Here is a 25,179-nt window from a genome sequence, read left to right as displayed (position 1 = left end):
TTCTGTGGTATTTGTTTGGAGTAGAGCAGTTACTGAGGGAAAGAGTTCTATCCTTCCACCGTGCCCCTTTCTTGGTTCTTGGGCTAGAAAAGCAGAGTTCTGCTGGAACTTTCTTTGTCGTTTGTGCTCATTGGCATTTCCAGTTGTGGGCTTCTCTGGTGTCTGATCTGGGCTACGCAAGGCAAAGAGAAAACTCAGGGAAGTCACCACCGTGTCACTCCCTGGGCACCAAGGTCCCTAACTCGTCTGCCTTCTCTCCACCTTTGTGTCTTTTTATGCTTGTTTTATAAAACAGAGCTTTCAGTGGTACTTAGCAGAAGAAATAGGGAAACGTGTATCACTCCGTATTTCAAGAACAGCACTGCTTTTTGAAGAAGCTGTTCTTCCCTCTTTCTGTTTCCATCCTATGGCCAGCTGCCCGTGGAGTGCAGTGGTATCAGAGCAAAGAGTTCTCGGAAGCTTCCATTGTCACCTGTAGGATTTGCATGGCCTTAACTGCTGCCTGGTTTTGCTCCCGAGACACTCACTGAGTAGAAGCCCGATACAAGTGCAGAGGTTTCAGTCTCAAAACTTTCCCACTCAGTGATACTTCCCACGAGACGTCTTCTTCTTTCCTGGTATCTGTGCTCTTCCCTCGACCCCTGGGGCTGGCGTAGCGTTGGTGTGAGCTGTCGGGGTCCCCACCATTCATGCCTGTGACACAGGGTAGTGGGAGTGGAAATAACCGGATAGTGGCACTAAACTCCCAATACTTTCAAGTTGACCGGGGTCTTTTCCTACACGCTGCCTGGTCTTCTGTGTGGCTGGAGGCATTAGCCTTTCCTGAGAGCTGGGGAGCCGGGGAGTAGTGGAGAAGCCGGCTCTGAAACCGACCAGACACAGAAAACCCATAGCCTGAAACTGAGATCTGACTGTGGATATTCCGGTGTCCCGATGTGACTCCAAGTCCACACGCCCCCGTTGTCTCTCTCCCCCACCCCCCAGACCGTGATGCCCCTTGGTCATCTTCAGAGCTGCAGACAGGCAGGGGGCGTGGCCAAGGAGGTGACAAGCAGTTACTGCAGACTAACGTACTTCCCCTTTCACTCTCAGACGCTGCCAGGGTCCCTGAAGAGGGAAGACACGAGGAAACAGGTAAAAATCATTTTGTTCTTTTTGGCATTCAACAAGCGAGCGTGGAGCAGCTGTTAGGTGCCGTGTAATTCCCAGGGCTGGGAACACAGCAAGGGCCTCCCATTGCCTCTCCCGCCTGTGTTGCGACAGGTGGTAGACAGACCCCTGTCTTTGAGCATCGCCCTTTCCAGGCTCGGTGAGGGCAGGATGGATGCCCAGGAGGGAAGAGAGGAGTCAGGGAGGTAGGCTTTGAGGTCCTGCGCGGCCCTAAGCAGGCCTGTAGCGAGCAGGCTACAGGTGTGGACAGTGTGGCCTTGTCCTGGCTTTGTACCTAATGACTGTGGTCCCTAGCCTTCACACCACACCCTGCCTCCTCAGCCTTCCAACTCCCAGGCCTGGGACCCCAATTTCCATGCTCCAGAGACTGCCTGGAGCTCCCTGGGGCGAGAACTGGGCAGCCCTGCTCCAGAGGGGCAGCCCTTTCCCGCTCAGATGACGGTGTGCTTGGGGGGTGCCGGCAGAGGGGCACAGTGGCCCAGCCGCTGGAGCTGCGAATCTTTGCCCCAGGCAACGGGATCTAGTCCTTGCCACAACCCTTGTTTCCCCTTAGGAAACCTTACAGGGATCTCAAAGTGCTCTCAGGACACTGGCCCTGCAACCCTACGAAGTTTTCTATGGGAAATGTACAATAGATCCCAGGGCCAAAGAAATACGTGCTAGATATTGTAGGACTGTATTCTGATCCCCACGTTTGTAGATCTATGATGCAGATACAGCTCATTAAAAGGTTTGAAAAGTTCTGCATGAAAGAACGTTCCTTAACTTTTCAACACAGCTTTTCTCAGGTGGATGTGACCCTGAAGACCGTGTGTGTGACACTGTTAGCGCCCACCGAGCTGACTGGTAGAGCTGTCGGCTCTGCCTGGAGAGTAGGCGGCAGCTTCAGCCCCTCACTCTATGCCTGGGGACAGATCCCCTTCCTGCTCTGGGCCAGCAGCCTGGAGTCCCCGACACGCGATGCTGGACACCCAGCAGCCCTCGGCATGAGCCGCGCAGCCTGGGGACATAAACAGACCGAGAGGGGGTGTCGATGCGTGGGAAACGCTGGTGTGTGGGTGGGAGGGGCTCAGGTCTGTGCTGACACCGGAGACACACTCTGCGGTCACATCCTGCAAGCTCCCCAGGGACCAGCACGGAGGGCCGCAACTATGTAAATTGGGACTTAAATTTAACTCTATGTAAATGTAACTCTGTGCAAAAGTCAGGGATGGCGGAGGGCAAGCTCATGGCATGGAGAGAGGGAGAGATGCGAAGCGGATGCAAAGCCTGACCCACAGATAGGTCTTGTTTGACCAGCTCCCTGGATTAATTTTTTTAAAGCAGAACATTTCACATAAAAATTGGGCTTCTTAGTTTTCTTCAAACAGTGGAAGATCAGACAGTGCTGAGCTCGTGTTCCACTTGGCAACAACTGGCTGGAACTGAGACAGAAGCCACCTGTAGGCAAGGCATGGCCTTTGTCCCCACTTGGATGATTTACGTTTACCACCTGTCCCTTAGGGGCATCTGGGTGGGACCCTTGGACCATATTCTCCTAAGACCCTCCAGACCCCTCTAAATGCTCTCCTGGCATCATGCTTTACTATGGTTTTAGAATTATTTTTTTGCTGGTCTTTCAAATCAAAGTTTGACCGTGTCTCTCCCCTGTATAAAAGCTGCAGGGAGAGCTCCAAGTGACTCCGTGCCTGGCATGGGAGGCACTCGGTGGTCTGGTGCCACTGAAAGCCTGAGAGCTGGGCAGGAAGTTTATAAAATTATTGATGGATGAATAGATGAGAGGAAGGGAGGCAGGGAGGGAGGAAGGAGGAAAGGAAGGAAAGAATGCTGGGGAGAGAGAGAGGATGCCGCCACGGGGCTCTCGGGCTGAAGGAAAAGGCTCCGTGAGCTTCCAGAAGTCCCCATCCCCACGATGCAACCAGGCCCAGCCCTCCTGGGATGGGGGGAAGGGTGGGGGCTCGGTTAGTGGGCGAGAAGGAAACCCATCGGGAGAAGTGAGCACCCAGGTGGCTCAAAGGCAAACTCTTCCCAGCCCAGGCTTCCGCCCAGGCACGACATCATGCATCTCCTTGGCCCCTGGCTCCTGCTCCTGGGTAAGGACCGTGGCCTAAGCTGGTACTGGGGTTCCGGGATGTCAGCGGGCACTGGAGGAGGACGAGGGGCCTGGGGCGGAGAAGAGCAAACGTGGGGCGGTGGGCAGGCCGTGCGCAGTGCGGGCATAGACACGGGCGCGGATGTGCTTCTCGCTCTCTCTGTGTGCCTCCCTCTCGCTCCTCTACCCTCGCAGGGATTTCTTGATTCCTTTGCAAGCTCTCACGCCCCCCGCCAATAATGCTTTCTCATCACTGCGGTGAGTTTCAGAATACTTGGCTTTCTCTGACTCACACAAATGGAGTTTTAGTCACCCCAACACCGTCTACGCCTGGGAGGGGGCCTGCGTCTGGATCCCCTGCAAGTACATGAACCCGAAGTCCGAGGACCTGGAAAACATCACCGTGTACCACAATGCCCAGTACAGCAGCATCACCAAGAGCTACAACGGGACCATCCTCTATAAGACCACGAAGTTCGAAGAGTCTCCTTCTCAGCAGGAAAGGGTCCGATTCCTGGGAGGCAAAAGAGACAACTGCACCCTGAGCATCAACCGGGTGCACGTTAACGACAGCGGGAAGCTGGGGCTGAGGATGATGTTGAAGACGGACAGATGGATGGAGGAAATACACCTCAACGTCTCTGGTAAGGCCTCAGGGGAGGGTCCCTCTGCCCTGGCAGGGGTGAGGAGGAGGTGGCAGAAACCCAGGTCCTGGAACAGGGGTCAGAAACCACGTTGCCCGCTGAGGTCAGGCAGGGGACGTGAGCGGGGAACGCGGGCAGCACGAGAAGAGGCTGTGGCAAACGGCAGCCTGGGCCACTCGTCCCTCCTGCCCTCCTCTCCTGCCCATGCTGGAATCTGGGTGCCACATTGCCAGATTTTCTGATTTTTCATAAGAAAATGGAAATCTGGATTTGCAAGTGAAATCTCCCAATGTGTTCATGTTGGTGACAGATTACCATGGACCCTTCAAGGCTAGGTGACACACATGTGGACGTGGCCCGTGAAACACAGGTCTGAGACCTGCACCCTAGGGAGTGTGGTCACTCCGCTCCACAGCCCGTTTCTTTGGTGGACAGTTCTAGAGCAGCCCTGCGTTTGGGGTGAGGGATGCTGTTTCAGACCCTGCAGTCTGAAGGGGGTCCAGGCCGGGGGAGAGCTGACACAGGCCCATCCTGCTACGGGAATGCTGTGCTCGGATGTCTCCAACACTGAGGCCATAAACAAACACAGTTTTGTCATCCGAGCTCAAAAATACGTGTTGAACTGAACTGGTCAAATTCACTTAGGGCTAGTGGGAGGAATGATCTTGCAAACATTCAGAAAGCAAATATCCGGAAATGAGAATGACATGAGTATATAGTACAATTCCCAAGGAGGTCGGGTGTCGCCAAGGCCTTTCAGAGAGTATTTCGGCTGAACAAGGGTGATTCGTAGTGGAGAAAAGCAGGACTGGAGAGAGGAGGAATGGACCGGCAAGGGCTTCCTGAGGGTTATTTGGGATGGGACGTCTAAAGCCCGGTGTCTGCACCCATCCTTGCCCCCCAGGCCTCAGGCAAGGCTTCCACTCTTTCTGCAGAAAGGCCTCTTGTACCTCACATCCGGCTCCCTCCAGAAATTCGAGAGTCCCAGGAAGCCACTCTGTCCTGCTGGCTGAATTTCACCTGCTTTGGGTACCGGACCCAATGGCAGTGGTCCCTGGAGGGACCTGCTGACTCCTCGACTTCCATTTCCCCCATGACTGACTTAATCCAGAGTGAGCTCAAGTTCCAGCCACAGTGGCATCACCACGGGAAGAACGTGACCTGCCAGCTCTGGAGTGACAGGGAACAGCGGGTGCTCTCCCAGGAAACGGTGCAGCTGGACGTGAAGCGTGAGTCTCCCGGTTGTACCCATGGGAAGGATGAAGTCCCTGTCGCCTTCTCCCCAACCCCGCAGTGGGCATGAGCCGCGGGTAAGAGGAGCCCACCCAGAAGGCCGGGTAATCAATCTGTGGTCACCCGCAGCAGGGAGTGGCCCACACACAGCCTCTTCCCTCCGCCACTGTCCCTCTTGTCAGCCCTGTGTTTGGGTCATTTTAGCCTCTCCTTTGGCCAAACACAATAATAATCTTATCCTCAAGCCAGGGCATGATTTGGGATTATCTGGTTAGGTTTCTTTGTTCTGCCTTGCAGGGAAACTTTTTTCACACTATTATTTTGTGCCTCATTCATGCATTCAATAAATATCTGCTGTGAGCCTACTAGGGGCCAGGCCTCGTTCTGGCTGCCAGCTGGGGGCAGGGGGGCTGGGAAACAGCAGTGAGCAAAGTGCTTGCCCACGCGGAGCGGGCACGGCAGTGAGGGAGACGACAGTGAATGGATTAGCAGAGGGAACCTAGGGCACGACTGGAGGCAGTGATGCGTGACTAAGAAAATAAGGCAGGTGAGGGCAGGGGCATGACGGGAGGACACCTCTCCGTGGAAGGGGGGCATTTAGGCTGACTTGGGGAGAGAAGAAATGGGAAGAAGGTTCCGGGAGTGGAAAAGAGCAAGACAAGGCCTGGAGGTGGAACTGGGAGAGCGTGAGAGGAAGCAGGCGAGGTGGCAGGGACGCCGGCGCCCGGGGGCTGCGGAAGGGGTTTGGGATTTGACTGTAAGTGCGGAATCCACTGCATGGCTCCAAGCAAGGACTGAAAGGTCTGGTTGACAGTATTGGGCATCCTGCCACTAGGGAAGTGGGAAGGGGGAAGCAGAGAGCTGAGTTAGGAGGCTGTGACAGCCACCTGGGTGAAGGGACCAGCAGGCCACTGCTGTGTCAGAACAGAAGCACTGCCACCTCTCACACTGCCCACCCTCTGAGGACTCCTTGTCCCCTCCCCATGGTCCCTCTGTTCCCCCAGACCTCCCGAAGTTGGAGATCAACGTCAGTCCCCGTGAAGCCACTGTCAAGGAGGGGGAGTCCGTGAGCATGACATGCAAGGTCATCAGCAGCAACCCAGAGCACCAGACCATATCCTGGCTCAAGGACGGGGCTCCGCTGAGCATGCAGGACACAATCATGCTAAATCTGCATGCAGTGACCAGAAACATGAGTGGGAAGTACATGTGTCAGGCCTCCAGTGACATGGGCACAAACACGTCAAAGGAAGTGGCCCTCGAAGTGCAGTGTGAGCCTCCTCGGAGCTGGGGAGGGGCAGGGAGTTCGTGGGGGTGGATCCAGGGCCCCAAAAAGTGAGCAGTGGGGGCTCTCATGGTCGGAGCACTCGCCTCACCTCCCCACTTGCCTCTGCCCCTTCTTCCAGATGCTCCAGAACCTTCCATAGTTCAGATCCTCCAGTCACCAGTTATTGAGGGAAAAACAGTAGAGCTGATGTGTACATCACTGGCCAATCCTCCTCCGACAAATTACACCTGGTATCACGATGGGAAAGAAGTGCTGGGAAAAACAGAAAAGACATTGCAGATCCTAGAAGTCCTCCTCTCGCACTCCGGGACTTACTCCTGCTTGGCAGAAAACATCCTTGGCCTTGGCCAGACTGGCCGGGGAGCTGAGCTGGATGTCCAGTGTGAGTAGCCACAGAGCCTCCGGTTCCAGGGAGAGGAGATGGAAGCGGGGGAAGGAGGAAGGCAGACAGGGGCGCAGGGAGTTCTTTGGCCAGGAATGAAGCGCAGGCAGAAGCCAGGGTCTCCTGAGATGAAAGCTTCCTGGGGCAGGGGCTTCGTTGCTGTTCACAGGTGTATTCCCGGCCTGCAGCCCGTGGCCTTGTGGGTCTTAGTGGCTGGGTCTGGCAGTCTGTCCCCAGCGCTGCTCTTTGAGCTGCTGTGCCATCCTGCCTCAAACCACAGCCAGGGCAGGGCATCCACCCTCACACTGATGCGGGAGGGAGGCACCAGCCTCCTTTGATGAATTCGGGAACTCTGAGAATGCAGGGGGCGGTGGGGGAGGCAGGAAGCAGGAAGGGAAGGGTATACTGGACAAGCTGGCTTTTCTTCACTCACCTGTCTGGTTTTCTCCTAGATGCCCCCAAGAATGTGACCGCAGCGATTCAAAACTCCACACCGATTCGAGAAGGCGACCGCGTGACCCTTTCCTGTAACTACAATTCCAGTAACCCTAGAGTCACCCGGTACAAATGGAGTCCCCAGGGCTCCTGGGCCCAGCAGTCACCTGGGCTGCTGGTGATTCAGAAAGTCGCCTGGGATGACAAGACCATCACCTGCGCAGCCTGCAACAGCTGGTGCTCGTGGGCGCCCCCTGTCGACCTGAACGTCCACTGTGAGTTCCCCGACTGGGCAGGCGGATCTGGGGAGTGGCCCAGCTGGGACAGGGGGTTAAAGGGCGAGGAGAATGGAGCCTGGACCAGCTTCTTTGACAGAACTGAGGGATGAGAGCCAGGCCTCAGGGCCAAGGGGAGAGGAAGCCCTGGGGACAGCAAGAGGGACAGGGAGCTGGGAGGTCAGCCTGAGGCCCTTGCCCTCCAGATGCCCCCAGAGATGTGAGGGTCCTGCAGACCAACCCCCGTCCCGAGATTCACTCTGGACACCGGGTCGTTCTCCAATGTGACTTCTCAAGCAGTCGCCCCGGAGAAGTCCACTTCATCTGGAAGAAAAATGGAAGCTTTCTGGGGGAAGAAAGAGAACTCAGCTTTAACTCCGTCTCCCCGGAAGATGCTGGGAATTACAGCTGCTCGGTCAGCAACTCCATAGGACAGACCGCGTCTGAGGCGTGGAGGCTCCAAGTGCTGTGTGAGTGGCCGGTGCTGGAGGCTGGGGGGGCAGAAAAGGGCAGGGGACTGGCTGCCTGGTCCTGACTTTGTTTCCCCTTGCAGATGCGCCCAGGAGGCTGTGGGTGTCCGTGACCCCAGGAGACAGCGTGATGGAGGGGGAGAAGGCAGCCCTGACATGCGAGAGCGATGCCAACCCTCCCGTCTCCCAGTATGCCTGGTTTGACTGGAATAACCAGAACCTTCGCCATGACGGCCGGACGCTGAGGCTGGACCCTGTGAAGGTCCAGCACTCGGGCGCCTACAGGTGCCGCGGCTCCAGCCGGCTGGGCGTGGGCGAGTCGCCTCCCAGCACCCTCACTGTCTACTGTAAGGCCCTGCCCTCTCCCCGGCCCACCGGGCTCCCTCTTCCTACCTCCCCTCCGTCCCTCCCGACCCTCTAGGGCTCCCTCGCAGGCTGGGTCTCTCTCTCTCTGTCTCACCCTTGACAGCCTCCTTATTCTTATCTTTTGAGATTTCAGTGGTTTTTTAAAAAGATAATACAAGCACATGGTAGAACGATATTTTAAAGCACAAAAGGGTAACCAGTGGAAACAGACGCCTGTCACCCTTGATCTGTGAGAACCCTCGTCCCCTCCCTAGAGGGGACGCAGTCATGCGGGCAGTCAAGCCAGCTCCTTCCGGGGCCTGCGGCGCATGCGCAGTGCCCATAGACGGGTCCACGTCCCACACCCTTCTCTGACCCCGATGGCAGCAGAGCTCACACTCTGCCCCGGACTTTTCTTTTTTTCGGGTAATGATACCACTTGGAGATTGTTCTGGCTGTATGTATACAGAGTATCTAAAGAGTCTGGAAACGTAGGGGAGATATTTAATTTATTTGTTGTACTGTTTGAGATTAATGATCGGAGCTGTGGCTTTAAATTTAGAGAATCATCACCCGCGAAGCCAGGGGCGACAGGAAAATGTCCTGAATGTGTTATATGGAAATGTAACAGACACACTGTACAGAATCCCTGTTCCCCGAGTCTCCACTTTTCAGACACCCTGAAAAATGTCGCTTTTTCTCAGGGCCGCACTGTGCCCCCTTGTGTGAATGTCGAATGCCTTCTGCCTGGGGCGCTTCAAGGCCGAGGCGTGCTCTGGGCACGCCTGCAAGGACCGTGGCGAGATCAGTTCCCATGCGGAACTGCTGGGTCAAAGCCAGTCCCCACAGTGTGGCCAAACGGCCCGGAAAGTTGCGCTCATGTACGAGGGTGTGGGTCACAGGCCGCAGCCGTGGGAAGGTAGGAGCTGCTCAGGGGACAGAGCAAGCCCTAGGGGGCAGGGGCCGGCTTCTCCCTCCTTCCTGCCCCCCTCTCCCACGGATGGAGACAAAGACGTGCGGGCGAGAAGGGGCTGGATGCAGAGAGAAGTCGAGGTGCCTTCCAGCCAGAGCTGCCCCTTAACTGATCAAGTCTCTCCTTTCTCCACCAGACAGCCCGGAGACCATCGGCAGGCGGGCGGCCGTGGTCCTCGGGCTCTGCCTGGCTGTCCTCATCCTGGTCATCTTCGGGGTCAAGTTTTGGCAGAAGTGAGCTCCTCATGCCACCCGGCCCCCGCACTCTCCCTCAGCTGAACGCGCGTTTCTGGGTGCTCGATTCTGAAGCCTGCAGCCTGCGGAATCCACGGGGTCCCGTTCCCGTTCCCTGGACCCTCACTGACGTGCCTTTCTTTCTTAGCTGGAAGAGGACCCGCAGCCAGCAGGGGCTTCAGGAAAACTCCAGTGGTCAGAGTTTCTTTGTGAGGAATAAAAAGGTAGGATGGAGAAGATCGAATGCAGGGCAGACGGTGATGTCAGGAGGAGAACCGAGGTGAAGGAGGGTGCTGCAGAGGCCTCTGGGGAGATCGGGGCTGCCAGAGGCCGGGGGAACGGACTTGGGCTGGGGAAAGAGTGCTCAGAGCTCCAACCTGTTCTCCCCCCCAGATGAGAAGGGCCCCCCTCTCTGAAGGCTCCCACGCCATGGGATGCTGCAACCCGGTAATGGAAGACGGCATCAGCTATGCTGCCTTGCGCTTTCCCGAGACCGACACACCAGGAACTGGGTACTGAGGGTCCTGGGAGGGTGACCCGCCTGCCCTACCCGGTGCCAGGCACCACCGTATACTCATTACCTCATTCCTGCTCCGTGACAACCCTCTGGGTGGATGACAGTCTCTGAAATTGAACGTGCTTTTCCAAGTCAGGGGCGTGTATACCCAGAGCTGGTCTTTATCACAAAGATCAAGAACTTGGGATAGAGGCCTCTGCTCATGCACTCGGCTCCCAGGGTTTTTCTTTGCTTTTGTTTTTTTTTTTTTGAGACAGAGTCTCACTCTGCTGCCCGGGCTAGAGTGCTGTGGCGTCAGCCTAGCTCACAGCAACCTCAAACTCCTGGGCTCAAGCGATCCTCCTGCCTCAGCCTCCCGAGTAGCTGGGACTACAGGCATGCGCCACCATGCGCAGCTAATTTTTTCTATATATATTTTTAGCTGTCCATATAATTTCTTTCCATTTTTAGTAGAGACAGGGTCTCGCTCTTGCTCAGACTGGTCTCGAACTCCTGAGCTCAAACAATCCGCCCGCCTCGGCCTCCCGGAGTGCTAGGATTACAGGCGTGAGCCACTGCGCCTGGCCGCGGCTCCCGTTTTTAGTGAGCACTGGGCACTCTGGACCCAGCAGGTTGCTCTTACGTAAGGCATGGAGGTTGGGGTGCTGTTGAGGGGCTGAGGGAGTCGGGCGGAAGAGGAGAGTTCACAGGAAATGCTTCTTTGTGGTCATCCATCCGCGCCCTGCCCCCTCCCAGAGATGCAGAGACCTCAGGGATGCAGGGGCTTCGCCAAGACAGCAGTGACATGGTCACTTACTCCGTGGTGCAGAAGCGCCGAGTGGTAAGAGGGCGGAGCTGTGGGCGGTGGGGGGAGTGGTGGGGGGAGCCTCGGTCCTGCCCACGGGAAGGGCTTGGGTACACTGGTGTGGAAAGGCTGGGCGGTGGCCGGGACGGTTGCTCAGGCAGAGGTGGGCGGAGCCAGGGCAGGTACCTCCGAGTCTTGGATGCCGCCACGACCAGGTTCTGGACAGGAGGACGCCCACGTGGGCTTTTGGGCTACGAGTGGAGCCAAGGAGAGGGAGGGGAGGCTGGGACCTGAGGCCAAGCTCCCCACCACGCGGCTTCCTCAGGGCGACTACGAGAACGTGGCTCCGGATTCTCCAGAGGACGAGGGGATTCACTACTCGGAGCTGATTCAGTTCGGGACTGGGGAGCGGCCTCGGGTCCAGGAGGATGTGGAGTATGTGACCCTCAAGCACTGACGGCTGCCGGCTGTGGTGGAGGCGCCCGGGGCAGCAGGGGCCAGGGAAACCCCAGGGCCTCCCCGGCCACCACTGCTCAGCTGCTGCCACGTGACCTCCTCTGCACCCCCACCCCGTCCTCTCCCCCCATGCTCACTGTGGAGGACCTTGTTCCTGGCCCAGAGACAATCTGTTCAGCGCTGGTGACCCCAGCCCTTCCAAGGGCCTGTCCCTGGTCTTTTCCCACTGTCCTTCCTGCCCAGGAACTCACGCAAACACCTGCCCCCACCCAGCCATCTGCCACCATCCACCCCTCTCCAGCCCCACCCCAGCTGGCCGTGTCCCTGCCGGAATCAACTTGTCCTCATTTTTCCTTCTTCCCGTCCCTATCCCTGTGGCCCCTCCCCTGCTCTGACATCCCCACTCCCTAATTTCAAGCCCAATTTCTGCATCTGGAGAAAAGCCCGGGAGAGGACAGAAATGGGGTAGACAGAGGCACTGTCCCGAGCTGGCTACTGCTCTAGAAACATGTCGCCGTGTCAGCGAGGCATTCTGTGGGAAGGATGGCACTGCCGCGGCCCCCACCCCCAGGGCTCCCGGGGCCTGAGACTGGCAGTGGTGTGATACACGTGTACCGGCCCGAGGACTGCACAATAAAAATGGCTCAGATGCCACTTCAAAGGACCAAAGAGCTGCTTCCGGTCTGTGAGTCAGAGCGCAGAGGGGAAGATGGGGAAGGCAGCGTGGGGGCCCGGGGAGGAAGAAAAGGAGTCCCAGCAATCTTGTGATTAACTCAGCAGATCGGAGGGTCTGCTGTCTTGTTAGGAAAAGTGCGCGAGCTCCGCAGGCAGACAAGCATGCGTTTGACCTTGGCCCTTCTATTCAACTAGCCAAGTGACCTTGGGCAGAGTTCGCCAACTCCACCAAGCCTCAGTTTCTTGACCTGTGAAATAGAGACACCACTACCTACCATGCAGGTGGTTCAGGATAAGAGGTGTGGAATGATTTTATCTATGCTGGGGCTATATTATAAGAAGCCTAGCACAGAAGCCAAAAGTCCCTAAAAAAACAAATTCCCACCACCTTTTATGTAAAAGGGGAAGGCAATTCAGTACTCACAGCTATTCTCAAGAATGAACCTAACAAGCTCTTTCACAACCCAAAGCTGCTTAAAAAATATCTCGAAGGCCAACGGCCATGAGAAACCTCACAGCTTTTCTGTCTTTTGCTGCCTGCCCGGCCAGTTGCCTGTTACCTTCACTGATTCAGACTTTCCGGTTAGTTTGATTTCTCACCCAGCCACCTGCTTCTGCCAAGGGCTAAGTCGCTGTCCTTCTAGGGCAGAAACCTGCGCCAAGGTGAGGAACGTACAGTTCCTGGCACACGGCAGGTGCCCCCAAAGTACCACCTTCCTTTGTCATGTCTGCTCAATACAAGAATGGCAACTCCTGCAACTGTGGCAGAGTGAGGCACCAATTTACCCGCCAATCTACTTGGTCCCCAATTTGATTTCTTGTGAGCACCATTAACTTTTCTGGAGGAAGCTGAAACTTCGAGAATGGTTTATGAGATAGATGGGGAGAGTTTTGTGGTTTCTGTACCCAAAACGAGGTTCACTGTCTTTCAGCCATTCCTCCGTTCATTGCGCAAACATTTACTAAGCACCTGCTGGTGCATCCACACACGGCCAGTTGTTGGGGCAGAAAAAAGATAAGACGCAGTTCCGATCTTGGGGATCTCTAGTCCTGTCTGGGGGTTTTCAGGGCAGGGTCCCCTCCAGGGAGCTGAAGGCAGCCCTGAGCCTGATGGGCGTGGCGCAGTTTCCTGGCAATCGTCAAGTGCCTTCTCATCCTGTCCCTCCCTGCGCCCAGCTGCTGACATAAACCCACTTCATGACCGATTGACCACGAGACGGGGCTGCCAGCAGGCACATTGCTGAGGCGTGATGAGCAGATGGCCAGGAAGCACAGAGGCACTTCCCCCCACCCCAGATCTCACTGTCCTCCCAGGGCCCAAGCAATCTGCCCTTCACTGGGCTGCCTGAGTACCTACTACGCAACAGGCAGTGGACGACACAGACTGAAATCTTTGCCACCTAAGGCCAGCGCTCTAGCAGAAGAGCTGGCAAACACGACGTCACAGAATCACAGGTGTTCTGAGTAAATACAGAGGAGGGAAGGGTTAGTTTGGATGGAGGGATCAAGGAAGGTGACAGGTGACGCTGGGCAGAGACCTGATCTGCTGGGAAGGTGCCACAGCAGGGAGCCTTGAAGACCGATGTCTCCCCGGAGTGGCCTTCCTTTCCATTCATTCTCAGTTCCGTCACTTTCTCAGTGTTTTCCAAAGACAAAACACGCAACAACAGGCAGCAAGTTCTTGTGCATTCACAGAGAGGCGCTGTGCCACTCGTGCAGGCCTTGGAAAGCAGGCAAACGAGAAGCCATTTAGTGACTTTTCCTCCAGGCAGGAAAAGGAATGAGATCCTTTTGTTGGAGGGGTTGTTGATATGCTGGGAATCCCGTGTTGTTTCCACCTGGAAACAGCTTCCAGGAGCTTCCAGGAGCTTCTCATGGGTGACTTGGAATTACGAAGGGGCATCGCAGTCTGGTGACAGACGCACACATCTGAGGTTGCAGAGAGACAGACAGACAGACAGACACAGGCACAGAGATGGAGCATCACAGAGACAGGGAGTTTCTTTCCCACTGGCAGATGTGGGCCGCATCTGAGAGAGGGCCAGCTAGGAGCTATCTCAAATCTGGCTTAGGAGGTCTCCTGGAAGGGCCAGGTGACCCTGACAGGGAGGCGAATGGCCGGCTGGATGCCCAGGGCCAAGAGAAGGAAGCTGAGCAGCCGGCTTGGGGCACAGGTTACCTGTGCCTCAGGGAGTGCTGCCCTGCATCCCCACGCGGGGAGGAATGGCCCAGACATCTGTGCCGCCCGAGAGAGACAGAGGGGAGTAGTAGCCTGGTCACTCCAGTGTGGGCCAAACGAGACTTTGCTTGTCCCTTGCCTGTCCTCGTCCCCTCTCCTACTGCCAACACTGAAAAGGCCGGAAACCACCATCATGGAGCTAGACAGGAGAAGAGTGGGAGATTAGAGGGGCCCCCTCCCGCCAAAATGTGCCTGCGGCCTGTGCGAGCTGCACCTCGGAGTGACTGCCATGCGGGGATGGCTGGGGTGACCACAGTCACTGGGGTACTCTTCGTGTCCAGGAGTCCGCCGGTAAGGCACTGCCTGCCCCGGACTTGATCCCGCAGTAGGGAAGGCCTGGTCCCCAGCAGAGAGTGCAGTGGGGAGGGGACAAAGCCACGGCCTGGCTGTACCCCACAAACCCTGCTCCTTCTGGTACTGGCTCTATACACGGCTCACTCTGCCCAGACCCAACCCAGACTTCTCTCCTTGCCCCCTTCTGTGTCCCTGTCACCTTCTTAGCCCCTCACCTCCTCCCATGCAGCCTCAGCTCCAGCCCGGACACCCCATTAGCTGCTCACCCGAGCTGTGAGCCTCAGGCTAATGGCCCTGCCCCCTTCTCTCCCTTCCGGCTCACTGCTCAACCCGGGCATCCTCCAGCAGCCCAGCGAGGGGCACTTCTGAGCCTCAGAGACATCTGGCAGCGCCAAGAGGTGAGTCCCTCTTTCTGCGGCTCCTCTCCACACTGATGACGACTCCCCAGGCCCCAGAGCCCCTGTCTGGGTGTCCCCTGGGGCTGCCAAGGTCATGTCCACGACCCTGAGGGCACCCAGCTTACCCTTGTGCTCTCCCCTGGGGGACTCCTTTTGCCTGCTCCTTGCCGCAGCCCCCATCACATTCAAACCCCAACTGCTCCTCCCTGCCCTGCAGGCTTTCCTCCATGGGGAGCGGCTCCTTCTCTTGCCAGGGAACTGGGGGCAGGGGATTGAACTCGGGGGTCTAACTACCATTCCCAGGAGAAACACGGACTGTCGGGCTCAGCCCTGTTCTCCGTTCCCTCCACCCCTTCTCCCTGCAGGGTCTCAGAAATCGGGAGGCCTCTCCTCTTCTGGGACCTTCGTGGCTAAGTTTTGCCTTCTCCATTATTATCCCGCAGGTGCTCTCTTCCTCTTGGCAGGGGACCTGGTGGACAGACCGCAGGGGACCGAGGGCCAGCAGTCCTCGCCTCCCATGCAGGCTCTACTGCTGCCCGGGGCTGGTCCTCCCATGCACGTCTGTTCCAGCTGACTCACTCCATGGCTCCTGCTACCCAGAGCGGTGCTGAGATCCGCGTGTGAGCCCAGGAGCCCCTCGGCTCGGGCGGAGATCCGAGCACAGAAGCCCGCTGGGCCGGGAGCCGGAAGGCCAGCGCGGGCCCCATGCAGCTGCCGCCGCCGCTCGCCTTCGCGCTGTACGCGGCGGCCTTCGCGCTGGGCGTCCCGCTCAACGCCCTGGCCATCCGCGGCGCCGCGGCCCACGCGCGGCTGCGCCTCACGCCCAGCCTGGTCTACGCGCTGCACCTGGGCTGCTCGGACCTGCTGCTGGCCGTCTCGCTGCCGCTGAAGGCGGCGGAGGCCCTGGCCTCGGGAGCCTGGCCGCTGCCCGCCCCGCTGTGTCCCGCCTTCGCGGTGGCCCACTTCGCGCCGCTCTACGCGGGCGGGGGCTTCCTGGCCGCGCTCAGCGCCGGCCGCTACCTGGGCGCGGCCTTCCCGCTGGGCTACCAGGCCATCCGGAGGCCGCGCTACTCCTGGGGGGTGTGTGTGGCCATATGGGCCCTCGTGCTCTGTCACCTGGGCCTGGTCTTTGGCTTGGAGGCGCCGGGAGGCTGGCTGGGCATCAGCACACCAGTCAACGGCTCTCCCGTCTGCCTGGAGGCCTGGGATCCAGCCTCCGCCGGCCCGGCCCGCCTCAGCCTCTCGCTCCTGCTCTTTTTTCTGCCCTTGACCATCACGGCCTTCTCCTACGTGGGCTGCCTCCGGGCACTGGCTCACTCAGGCCTGAGCCACAGAAGGAAGCTGAGGGCCGCCTGGGTGGCCGGCGGGGCCCTGCTCACGCTGCTGTTCTGCTTAGGTCCCTACAATGCCTCCAACGTGGCCGGCTTCCTGAACCCCGACATGGGCGGCCACTGGCGGAAGCTGGGGCTCATCACAGGTGCCTGGAGTGTCGTGCTCAATCCACTGGTGACCGGTTACTTGGGAAGGGGTCCCGGCGTGGGGACAGTATGTGCAGCAAGAATGCAAGGAGGAATGTCCCAGAAGTAGCAGGCCCTGCTGCGGGGAAGGAGCATAGAGCGGGAGAGGCTGGTCGCTTCTCCGGGCCCCTGGTGGGGGCTGCTGCAGAGAAACTGCAGGGCAGCCTCGCCCTGGGGCACCCGTGGAGCCACTCATGGAAGGAGCTCAGCCTGGCGAGGCAGCGTCCCCAGCTGGGGAGAAGAAGGGAGGCCGGGAGCCCTGCCGCAGGGGGAAGGTAAGCTCTCCTCCTGGCCTCGGCCTCTCCCCTCCACATGTCCTTACCTGCCTCTGGGCAGAGGCTCTGTGCTCGGAGGAAGGAGAGAAGTGGGTTTCGCATCTAGAGGTACTGCCGCTACAGTGATGCACTTTAGTAGATGCTGCTCAGAAGTCATTTGAGGGAAAAACCTAAGGCAGAAGGCAAGATAATGACGCTGTCATACTATTTTGCACTCACAAGGGGGCAGCATTAGAGCTGTGCACCGGGAGTTGGTAGGAAAAGATGCTTCTCCAGGCGGAGGGCAAGTACAGGCAAAACCAGCAGTAGCTGCGGAAATGTGCAGTTGACCCTTGAATAGCGCGGGCGGGGGCGGGGGCGGGTAGGGGCACCGATGCCCACACAGTGGAAAATCTGTGCATAACTTTTTTTTCAAAGAGCACCCATAATGATATGTATAACTTTTGACTCTCCCCAAAATTTTTTAACTACTAATAGACTTCTGTTGGCTGGAAGCCTTACTGATTAACATAAAGTCAATTAACACGTATTTTGTATGTTTTATGTACTATATGCCATTTTCTTACAATAAAGTAAGCTAGAGAAGAGAAAATGGTTTTTGGGGGTTTTTTTGGAGACAGAATCTTGCTCTGTTGCCCGGGCTAGAATGCCGTGGCGTCAGCCTAGCTCACAGCAACCTCAAACTCCTGGGCTCAAGCGATCCTACTGCCTCAGCCTTCTGAGTAGCTGGGACTACAGGCATGCGCCACCATGCCCGGCTAATTTTTCTATACATATTTTTAGCTGTCCAGCTAATTTCTTTCTATTTTTGTAGAGACAAGGTCTCGCTCTTGCTCAGGCTGGTCTCGAACTCCTGACCTCGAGCGATCCTCCCGCCTCGGCCTCCCAGAGTGCTAGGATTATAGGCGTGAGCCACCGCACCTGGCTGAGAAAGGAAAATGTTATTAAGAAAATCATAAGGAAAAGAAAATACATTTACAATACTGTAATGTATATATTGATACTGTAAGTTTACAGTATCGTCTATTTGCAAGATGAATTGCCTGTCTGAAATGGCGGGCGCTTGTAGCTGCAGGCCTCAGTCTATCGTATACATCAAGCAGTTCAACCTTTTCTTGTAATGTAGTGATTTCTCTGCTTTTTGGGAGCCCTTACAGTATAACTAGTGGCACTTCATATGGGTCCCATGGGGTTGTTCGAGGTTTGTGGTATTGCACTAAACACTATGAAAAATATACAGGAACTGTGGGAGATCACTTTTTACTTCAATACGCAATATACTAGAGAGAAAAATTGCTCACAGGGAGATGACTAGTGTCATATGGCATTTTAAGCAGACGCCTAAAATGACTGATCTCACTAAGATAGCAACAAGAGGTGGCCATGAAATTATTACAGTGGTACATTATGTACTACAGTAATTTTATGCAGTTATGATTTAATACTGCATTTTTATGTTGGTTTACACTTCTTTTGACTGTGAATGGCACTATGCATAGTCTGTGTTTGAGTGCATTTTTTGATAAATATTAATTTTTTATAGTAGATTTGTATGTTATGGTAGTAAATGATAAAATAAACTAGTATCTACATGTTTTATGCATTCATGACATACCTGTTTCTTGATTTTTTTAAATATTTCTAAGCTTTTGACTGTGAATTTTTTTAAATTGTCAAAAATCTCCAAAAAATTTTCTGGTATATTTATTGAAAAAAAAAAAATCCACGTGTAAATGGACTCACACAATTCAAACCTGTGCCGTTCAAGGGTCAAGGGTATAGCCTCTGACACACACAGGCATCATACCGAGCACTTTACAGTGAGTGCTGATTCATTTCATCCTTGCACAATGCTGTGACTTAGCCATGCAACTGCTGTGCAAATGGGCAGGGGGGTCACTACCTGAGGGTGCCAGGCAGAGAGGCAAATGCTGACTCAATTCTAGCCTGTGCTTTGCTCACCAGACTGCATGCCTGGCTTGCTTCCATTCAAGGGAAGGAGCATCTTATTCTGACTTGAGCGAAGACACCACCCATCCTTAGGCAGTGCACCTTGACGTAGGGCATGCTCCCCTGGAAAGGGCTGCCTTTTCCTAACTTGCAAAAAGGTGCTGCGTGAAGTAGCTACGGTCCTCCAGTGGGGTTAAGAAGCTTGCCTGAGGCCCTACAGCAAGGAGGAGGTAGATGGAGGATGTGATCCTTCCAAACAGGACCCACAGGGGCCGGGGAACATCTGGGAAACTTGGGGTACTGGAGTTAATGCCTGTATTTGTGGTCCACTTTGCAAAGGTGAAGAGTAGCACCCCAAATCCATGAGAGGGAGGGCAGACGACAGGGTGGTGAAGGAGCAGACACCCGGGCATGCGCGCTGATGAGGCGAGGTGCAGGAATCAGACCTTTTTCTCTAATGACAATGATACCATGGATATACGTGTAGGAGCACGGCAAGTGGTAGCTGTGTTGCTGGTGCGCACGAACTGGTGCATCCAGATGGTCTCTTTTCATGCTTAAATGTCTACAAGGGCAAGGATCTTGGTTTTATTTGATGATGCATTCCCAGCACCTAGAAGAGAGTCTGGCACATAGTAGGTGCTCAGTAAATGTTTGCAGACTGACTGAATGAATGCTCCTAATAGCCCTCCAAAGAAAGTTCTGTTACTCCTGTTTTATAAATATGGAAACAGACAGTCCAGAGAAGTTAAGTAACTTTCTGTGGAAGCCACAATAAGCTCGGCCCCTGCGCAGTGCTAACACCAGAGCATTTCAGTAAAAGCCCGAACTCCAAGCCCAGGGGGCCTCAGTGGCTCCCTCTACTTCTCCTCCCCTACACCATAGTGCCAGGGACTACTCTGTCTTCCCACAGCTCCGGAGCACCTGTGGGTGCTGGGCCACCTTGCCTGGTTACTCGTGCCTCCTCCCATTTAGGGGAGAATCCAGTTCCTCCCCGGGGCCCATGAGGCCAGCGTTACCCCAGTGGGTGAAGCAGCCCATGCACCTGCAGTGTTGTCTCCAGCAGCTCTTGGCCAGTTTCCTATGGATGTCTTCGTTCCCTTCCCCTACTCCACGCCTCCAGCTCCACCTCCACCATGACGGCAAAAACGTTTTGCTCATTGCTCTACTTTTAACAACTTAATTGAGATTTAATTTTCATATCATAAAATCCACCCATGTTAAATGTACAATTCAGTCTTTTTTTAGTAAATTTACTAGATGTGCCTCCATTACTATAATCTAGTTCTAGAACATTTTCAATATCCCAGTAAGATCCCTCGTACACTCAATCTCTATTTCCACCCCCGACCCCCAGACAACCACTAATCTGCCGTCTCTGTAAATTTGCCTCTTCTGGACATTTCATATAAAGGGAATCATGTAACATATGGTCTTCTATGCCTGGCTCGTTTCTCTTCGCATAATGGTTTTGAGGTTCATCCGTGTCGTAGTGTATCTGGGTAGTTCACTCCTTTTTGTTGCCAAACGGAATTCCACTGTCTGGATGCGCCACATTTGTTTATCCAGTCACTAACTGGTGGACCACCTGGTAATGTTCCCGCTTTTGGCTGTTAGGACTACTGCTGCCATGAACACTTACTAGCAGGTCTTTGTGTGGACACGTTTTCATTTCTCTTAAGTAAATACTTATAGCAGAATTTCTGTGTCATGTGCTAAAGTGACATTTAACTTTCTAAGAAATTGCCAAACCGCTTTCCAACGCGGCTGCACCATTTCACATTCTCACCAGCAATAAATGAGGGCTCCCCTTTCTCCACGTCCTCGCCAACACTTGGTATTGTCTGACGTTTTGCTTACAGTCATTCTAGTGGGTATGAAATGGTATCTCATTGAGCTTCATAAATATTTGAATGAACAAATAAATCATCTCTGAAGCTGGACAGAGCTTGGGTTTGGGCCCTCGTGGTGATATTAGCAAGCCGTATCACCTGGGGCAAGTCACTTCCCCATGGCGAGGCAAAAGGATTTCATGACATGATGGTGATGCCCTGAGAAGCAGTGTCCCTGCTATGGATAGTGCATGCCCTAAAAGGCAGCTGCTATCATCACCACCACAATCATTGTTATTATTATTATGAATACCCTCACCCCAGAGGCAAGCCCGCCCCAGTGATGGGGATGATGGCAGCTCACATCTGCTGAGCACTACTCATGCCAGACTTTGTTCAAAGCACTTGACAAATATTAGTAAGGTTTTGATCCCCTGTATATGTTCTAACCTGCGTGCATTAACGTTTTAATCTATGAGGCTGCTGCTATGATCGGCCCGGGTTTGTAGGTGAGAAAGCAGAGACAGAGAGAGTTTAAGTCACTTGCCCCAAATCACAAGTCAGTAAGAATCAGAGTCTCATGGGGCCCAGGCCTCTGGGTCCAGAGCCCAGCTCTCCGTCACTGTGTCACGCTGCCTGCCCTTACAAGGCAAATTGGCCAAGTGCCATTCTAGAAAAACAGACAAAATTCAAGTGCAGGGGAGGGGAGGGGAGGGCGAATGCGGCTGGGGCCTGGTGGGGGCACCCCATCCCGGGCTGCCTGAGGAGCGAGGCACACAGTTGTGGAATTTGCTCCTCTCTTTGCATACTGACGCAGCCCTGGTAACGGAGCTCAAGGCATCTTTTGTGCCGTTGTCCAACAGTGAGTGACGTCATGGGCACTGCCAGGTCTTTATCAGTTCTGTCAGATAAATAGCTAGCCACACTTGTTCCGGAGCAGACGGCAAGGTGCTGTGTGGCAGAGCACTTGGGGCCTCAGATACGCAGGTGAGCGTGGGCCCAGGGGGCTGCGTGGAGCCCCTCGGTGCCTGCTCTGCTGGGGGAAGGGACAGGAGACAGGGCACGATCCGGAAGACAGGCAGGCTGAGTCCACTGGGGAAAGCATCTGCAGGCGTGGGGGTGGGGGGGGTGACAGCTGCCCTGCTGATGGGTGACATGCTGCTGGTGAGGGGCAGCAAGACCCCGCCCCGCTACCATCCCCGTCTGTCTCGCTTTCCCTCCCACAGGGGCCACGGCCATGGGTGCAAGCTCGGACGGGTCCTTCTTCCCCGGCAACCACTGGCTCTACTTCTCTGTGTACCTCTTCACCTTCCTGGTGGGGCTCCCCCTCAACCTGGTGGCCCTGGCGATCTTCGTGGGCAAGCTGCGACGCCGCCCGGTGGCGGTGGACGTGCTCCTGCTCAACCTGACGCTCTCCGACCTGCTCCTGCTGCTCTTCCTGCCGTTCCGCATGGTGGAGGCCGCCCACGGCATGCGCTGGTCGCTGCCCTTCATCCTCTGCCCCCTGTCCGGCTTCCTCTTCTTCACCACCATCTATCTCACCTCCCTCTTCCTGATGGCTGTGAGCGTCGAGCGCTTCCTGAGCGTGGCCTACCCTCTGTGGTACACGGCGCGGCCGAGGCCGGGACAGGCGGGGCTGGTCAGCGGCGCCTGCTGGCTCCTGGCCTCTGCCCACTGCAGCGTGGTCTACGTCATAGAATTCTCGGGATCCTCCCCCCACAGCCAGGGTACCAATGGCACCTGCTACCTGGAATTCCGGGAGGACCAGCTGGCCATTCTCTTGCCCGTCCGGCTGGAGATGGCTGTGGTCCTTTTTGGGGTGCCCCTCCTCATCACCAGCTACTGCTACAGCCGCCTGGTGTGGATCCTCGGCAGGGGGGCCAGCCAGCACCGGCGGAGGAGGGTGGCGGGGCTCGTGGCGGCCACGCTGCTCAACTTCCTCGTCTGCTTCGGGCCCTACAACGTGTCGCATGTCGTGGGCTACATCCAGGGTGAGAGCCCGGCGTGGAGGAGTTATGTGCTGCTCCTCAGCACCCTGAATTCCTGCGTCGACCCCCTTGTCTTTTACTTCTCCTCGTCCGGGTTCCAAGCAGACTTTCAGGAGCTCCTGGGGAAGCTGGGTGGGCTCTGGGGCCGTTGGCGGCAGGAGGGCAGCGTGGAGCTGAAGGTCCAGGAGGAAGGCGGGAGGCAGGTGCAGGGCTGTCCCGCGTAGAGAAAGGGTAGTGGGCTCTCGCAGGGCAAGTGGCCTGGGCTGAAAGCTAGGTCCTCTGGGCACAAAGGTGTCACTGGGATAGCATCCCCAGGGCAGTTCCTCACTCGAGACAGGCAGGACTTTGGCGTGGAGGGCTGGGGACTGATGTGGCCCAGGGTCGGAGCAGGTGGCCCGCCTTCCTGAGGGTGCATGCACTAAAGCCCAACCCTTGATCTCACTTCCCTCCCCTTCCCCCCACATGCCGTGGATTCAGCTCTGGGAAGGAGTCAGTGCAAAGGATGCTACAGAGAAAAATGAGGTCCCCGCAGCCGCAGGCCAGCTCCTGTGCTTTCCTGGGGGTCAGGGGGAGTGAAGAGTGGTGCCCCAAGTCTGAGTGAGCTGCCCCGTGGCTCAGGACAGGAGCGAGAAGTCCACCCTTCGGAGCTGGTCCTCTTGGCAGGCCAGCAGTGGAAGAGACAGGGCTCCAGGGATGAGGGCTCATTCTGCTCTCCCGTAGGCTTTTCCAGAAATTTCCCATCGCTCAATAAATTCAGATCCTCAGAGACATTTATGAACAATGACAGAAGAAAAATTACCCAAATAAATTTGGAAGTGAGTGAAAAAGAATGGTCTTTCCTTCTGTGTTTTATTCTCACGGTGTGTGGGGGTCAGGCGGTTCTGCTGGAACCAGTGGATGGAGCACAAAACAGCCGAACTCTTCAGGACACGGGCTAAAGAACACAATATCTAGGAGCTGGGAGAGGATCTGGGTTGCAGGGGTAAAAACAATAGCTAATCTGCCTTAAGACTATGGCCTAGGCCGGGAGCGATGGCTCACGCCTGTAATCCCAACATTTTGGGAGGCTGAGGCAGGAGGATCACGTGAGGCCAGGAGTTTGAGACCAGCCTGGGCAACATAGTGAGACCCCATATCTACTAAAAATAGATAAATTAGCTGGGCATGATGGTGCACAACTGTAGTCCCCGCTACTCAGGAGGCTGAGGCAGGAGGATAGCTTGAGCCCAGCAGTTTGAGGCTGCAGTGAACTATGATGACACCAATGCACTCTAGCCCAGGTGACAGAGTGAGACCTTGTCTCAAAAAAAAAAAAAAAAAAGAATGGGGTCCAACACATTATCTTCTTCTGTCCTCTCAATAACCATGTGGAAGGTACTGTTACTATCCCCACATTACAGATGGGACAATGGCTCAGAGAGGTCAAGTCTCTTCCCTGAGATCCCACAGCTAGTAAGTGATTGCAACAGGACTGGCAGCTGGAATTAGTTGACTCCAAGGCCTGTGCCCCTAACCCACTTGGCTGTTCTGCCTTTAGCTGTGTGTCAGCCGCAGTGACTGGCCCAGTCCCACGTCAGACGAAGCAGTCCGAGCAGGACAAAGGTAAATAGGCCGCTGTGAGAGACAGCACAAGATGCAAAGCAGATTGCCCATCTGTACGGGCTCATCCTCTTCCCAGTAGAGAAACCCTCTCGAAAAAAAATAAAACAATTAGCACGTTGACTTCAAGTTACTACACAGAAGGATAGATGTTCTCAGGAGCCATTGCCACTGAAATGTGGTTGTTTAGTACGTTTCCATTTTCCCCTGAGGGGCGGTACATGACAGACAGCTGGTCGGGGGCTCCTCTCCTAGCAAGGCAACCAGAGTCTGTTTCCAAAACATGCATTGAGCACCTACGACATGCAGATGCCAGGGCTTGGAACTTCAGGGAGTTCAATACTGATGTCTTTCAACATCTACTTTCTTCCCCGGGGTAAGGCTTCTGGGAGAACGAGGGCTGGCTCCGGGTGGGGGATTGGGCTTCAGGAGGAAGCAGAGAGACATTGTCTCTGGAGAGATGAAGGCACGAGCCGTCTCTCTGTCCCACGGCTCATCTGTCTGTCTCGAGGCACTCAGTGTGGTGGCTGCTAAGAAGGTGGCGTAAACATGGGTCTGCATGGTCCAGAGAGGTACAAAGGTGTGAAACCCTGCCACTCCAGAATTGGAACCACGGACCCAAGCCTGGGAACAAAGAGGGGCTGGAAACCCTGCATTCTAAGGAGAGCCATGGGGAGCAGGGGTCTGACTCCTCCCCAGGGTTTGAAGGAAGAATGGGAGGCGGTTTGCCTGGCGTTGCTGCCCCCGCCATCACCCAGCAGCCCCCAGCCCGCCCTGCATGAGCAAAGCAGAGAGGGGTGGGAAGCAGGGAACGTCAGGAGCCAAGGGAAAGGCGCTCTTGGAGAACAGGGGACGTACCCTGGGACCCCAGCCCTTTGCCATCTAGGCGGGGAAGGGAGAGTGGCGGAGAGCTGGCGGTGGGAGCACACGCAGGGGTGAGGGAGCATCCAGCGCTCTCCCTGGTTGGCAGAGGAAGCAGATGTGAGTCTCACAGGTGAGGGAATCATAGGCAAGGGTGAAAGTTCGGGGGATGCTGGAGGGGTCAAACCAGGTAGGACCCCCCAAGACAGAAGCTAGAAGAACTCACATTCCAGCGGCACAAGGGAGCCAGCGAT

At 55.8% G+C, this 25,179-nt stretch overlaps 3 protein-coding genes across 5 annotated transcripts; all 3 read left to right on the top strand.

Moving 5' to 3' along the window:
• The first annotated feature begins 1,105 nt into the window (after nucleotides 1-1,105).
• On the top strand, nucleotides 1,106-11,956 carry CD22 (CD22 molecule). Of its 3 annotated transcripts, XM_045532333.1 has the most exons (14): nucleotides 1,106-1,134; nucleotides 3,203-3,263; nucleotides 3,532-3,906; nucleotides 4,842-5,135; nucleotides 6,144-6,410; nucleotides 6,546-6,809; nucleotides 7,262-7,519; nucleotides 7,726-7,989; nucleotides 8,073-8,336; nucleotides 9,444-9,540; nucleotides 9,689-9,764; nucleotides 9,934-10,052; nucleotides 10,793-10,877; nucleotides 11,167-11,956. In XM_045532333.1, exons 2-14 carry the CDS (start codon nucleotides 3,230-3,232, stop codon nucleotides 11,296-11,298), a joined length of 2,529 nt encoding a protein of 842 aa, XP_045388289.1. In that variant the 5' UTR covers nucleotides 1,106-1,134; nucleotides 3,203-3,229; the 3' UTR covers nucleotides 11,299-11,956. The 3 variants fall into 3 exon arrangements, with proteins under 3 accessions (XP_045388289.1, XP_045388290.1, XP_045388288.1); XM_045532334.1 differs by lacking the exon at nucleotides 1,106-1,134 and having other exon boundaries at nucleotides 3,138-3,263; XM_045532332.1 differs by lacking the exon at nucleotides 1,106-1,134 and having other exon boundaries at nucleotides 3,230-3,263; nucleotides 3,526-3,906.
• A 3,652-nt stretch (nucleotides 11,957-15,608) lies between these two features.
• On the top strand, nucleotides 15,609-16,538 carry FFAR1 (free fatty acid receptor 1). The gene has a single exon (XM_045532331.1). It carries the CDS (start codon nucleotides 15,609-15,611, stop codon nucleotides 16,488-16,490), a length of 882 nt encoding a protein of 293 aa, XP_045388287.1. The 3' UTR covers nucleotides 16,491-16,538.
• Nucleotides 16,539-21,235: 4,697 nt separating this feature from the next.
• On the top strand, nucleotides 21,236-23,261 carry FFAR3 (free fatty acid receptor 3). Its single transcript, XM_045532330.1, has 2 exons — nucleotides 21,236-21,464; nucleotides 21,704-23,261. The coding sequence occupies exon 2, from the start codon at nucleotides 21,715-21,717 to the stop codon at nucleotides 22,687-22,689; it is 975 nt and encodes a 324-aa protein (XP_045388286.1). The 5' UTR covers nucleotides 21,236-21,464; nucleotides 21,704-21,714; the 3' UTR covers nucleotides 22,690-23,261.
• The last annotated feature ends 1,918 nt before the right edge of the window (nucleotides 23,262-25,179 follow it).

This window comes from Lemur catta, chromosome 19, assembly GCF_020740605.2.
Source record: "Lemur catta isolate mLemCat1 chromosome 19, mLemCat1.pri, whole genome shotgun sequence".
Classification (NCBI taxonomy): domain Eukaryota; kingdom Metazoa; phylum Chordata; class Mammalia; order Primates; family Lemuridae; genus Lemur; species Lemur catta.
The sequence above is the reverse complement of the archived record's forward strand: the minus strand, read 5'-3'. Positions and strand labels throughout refer to the sequence as shown.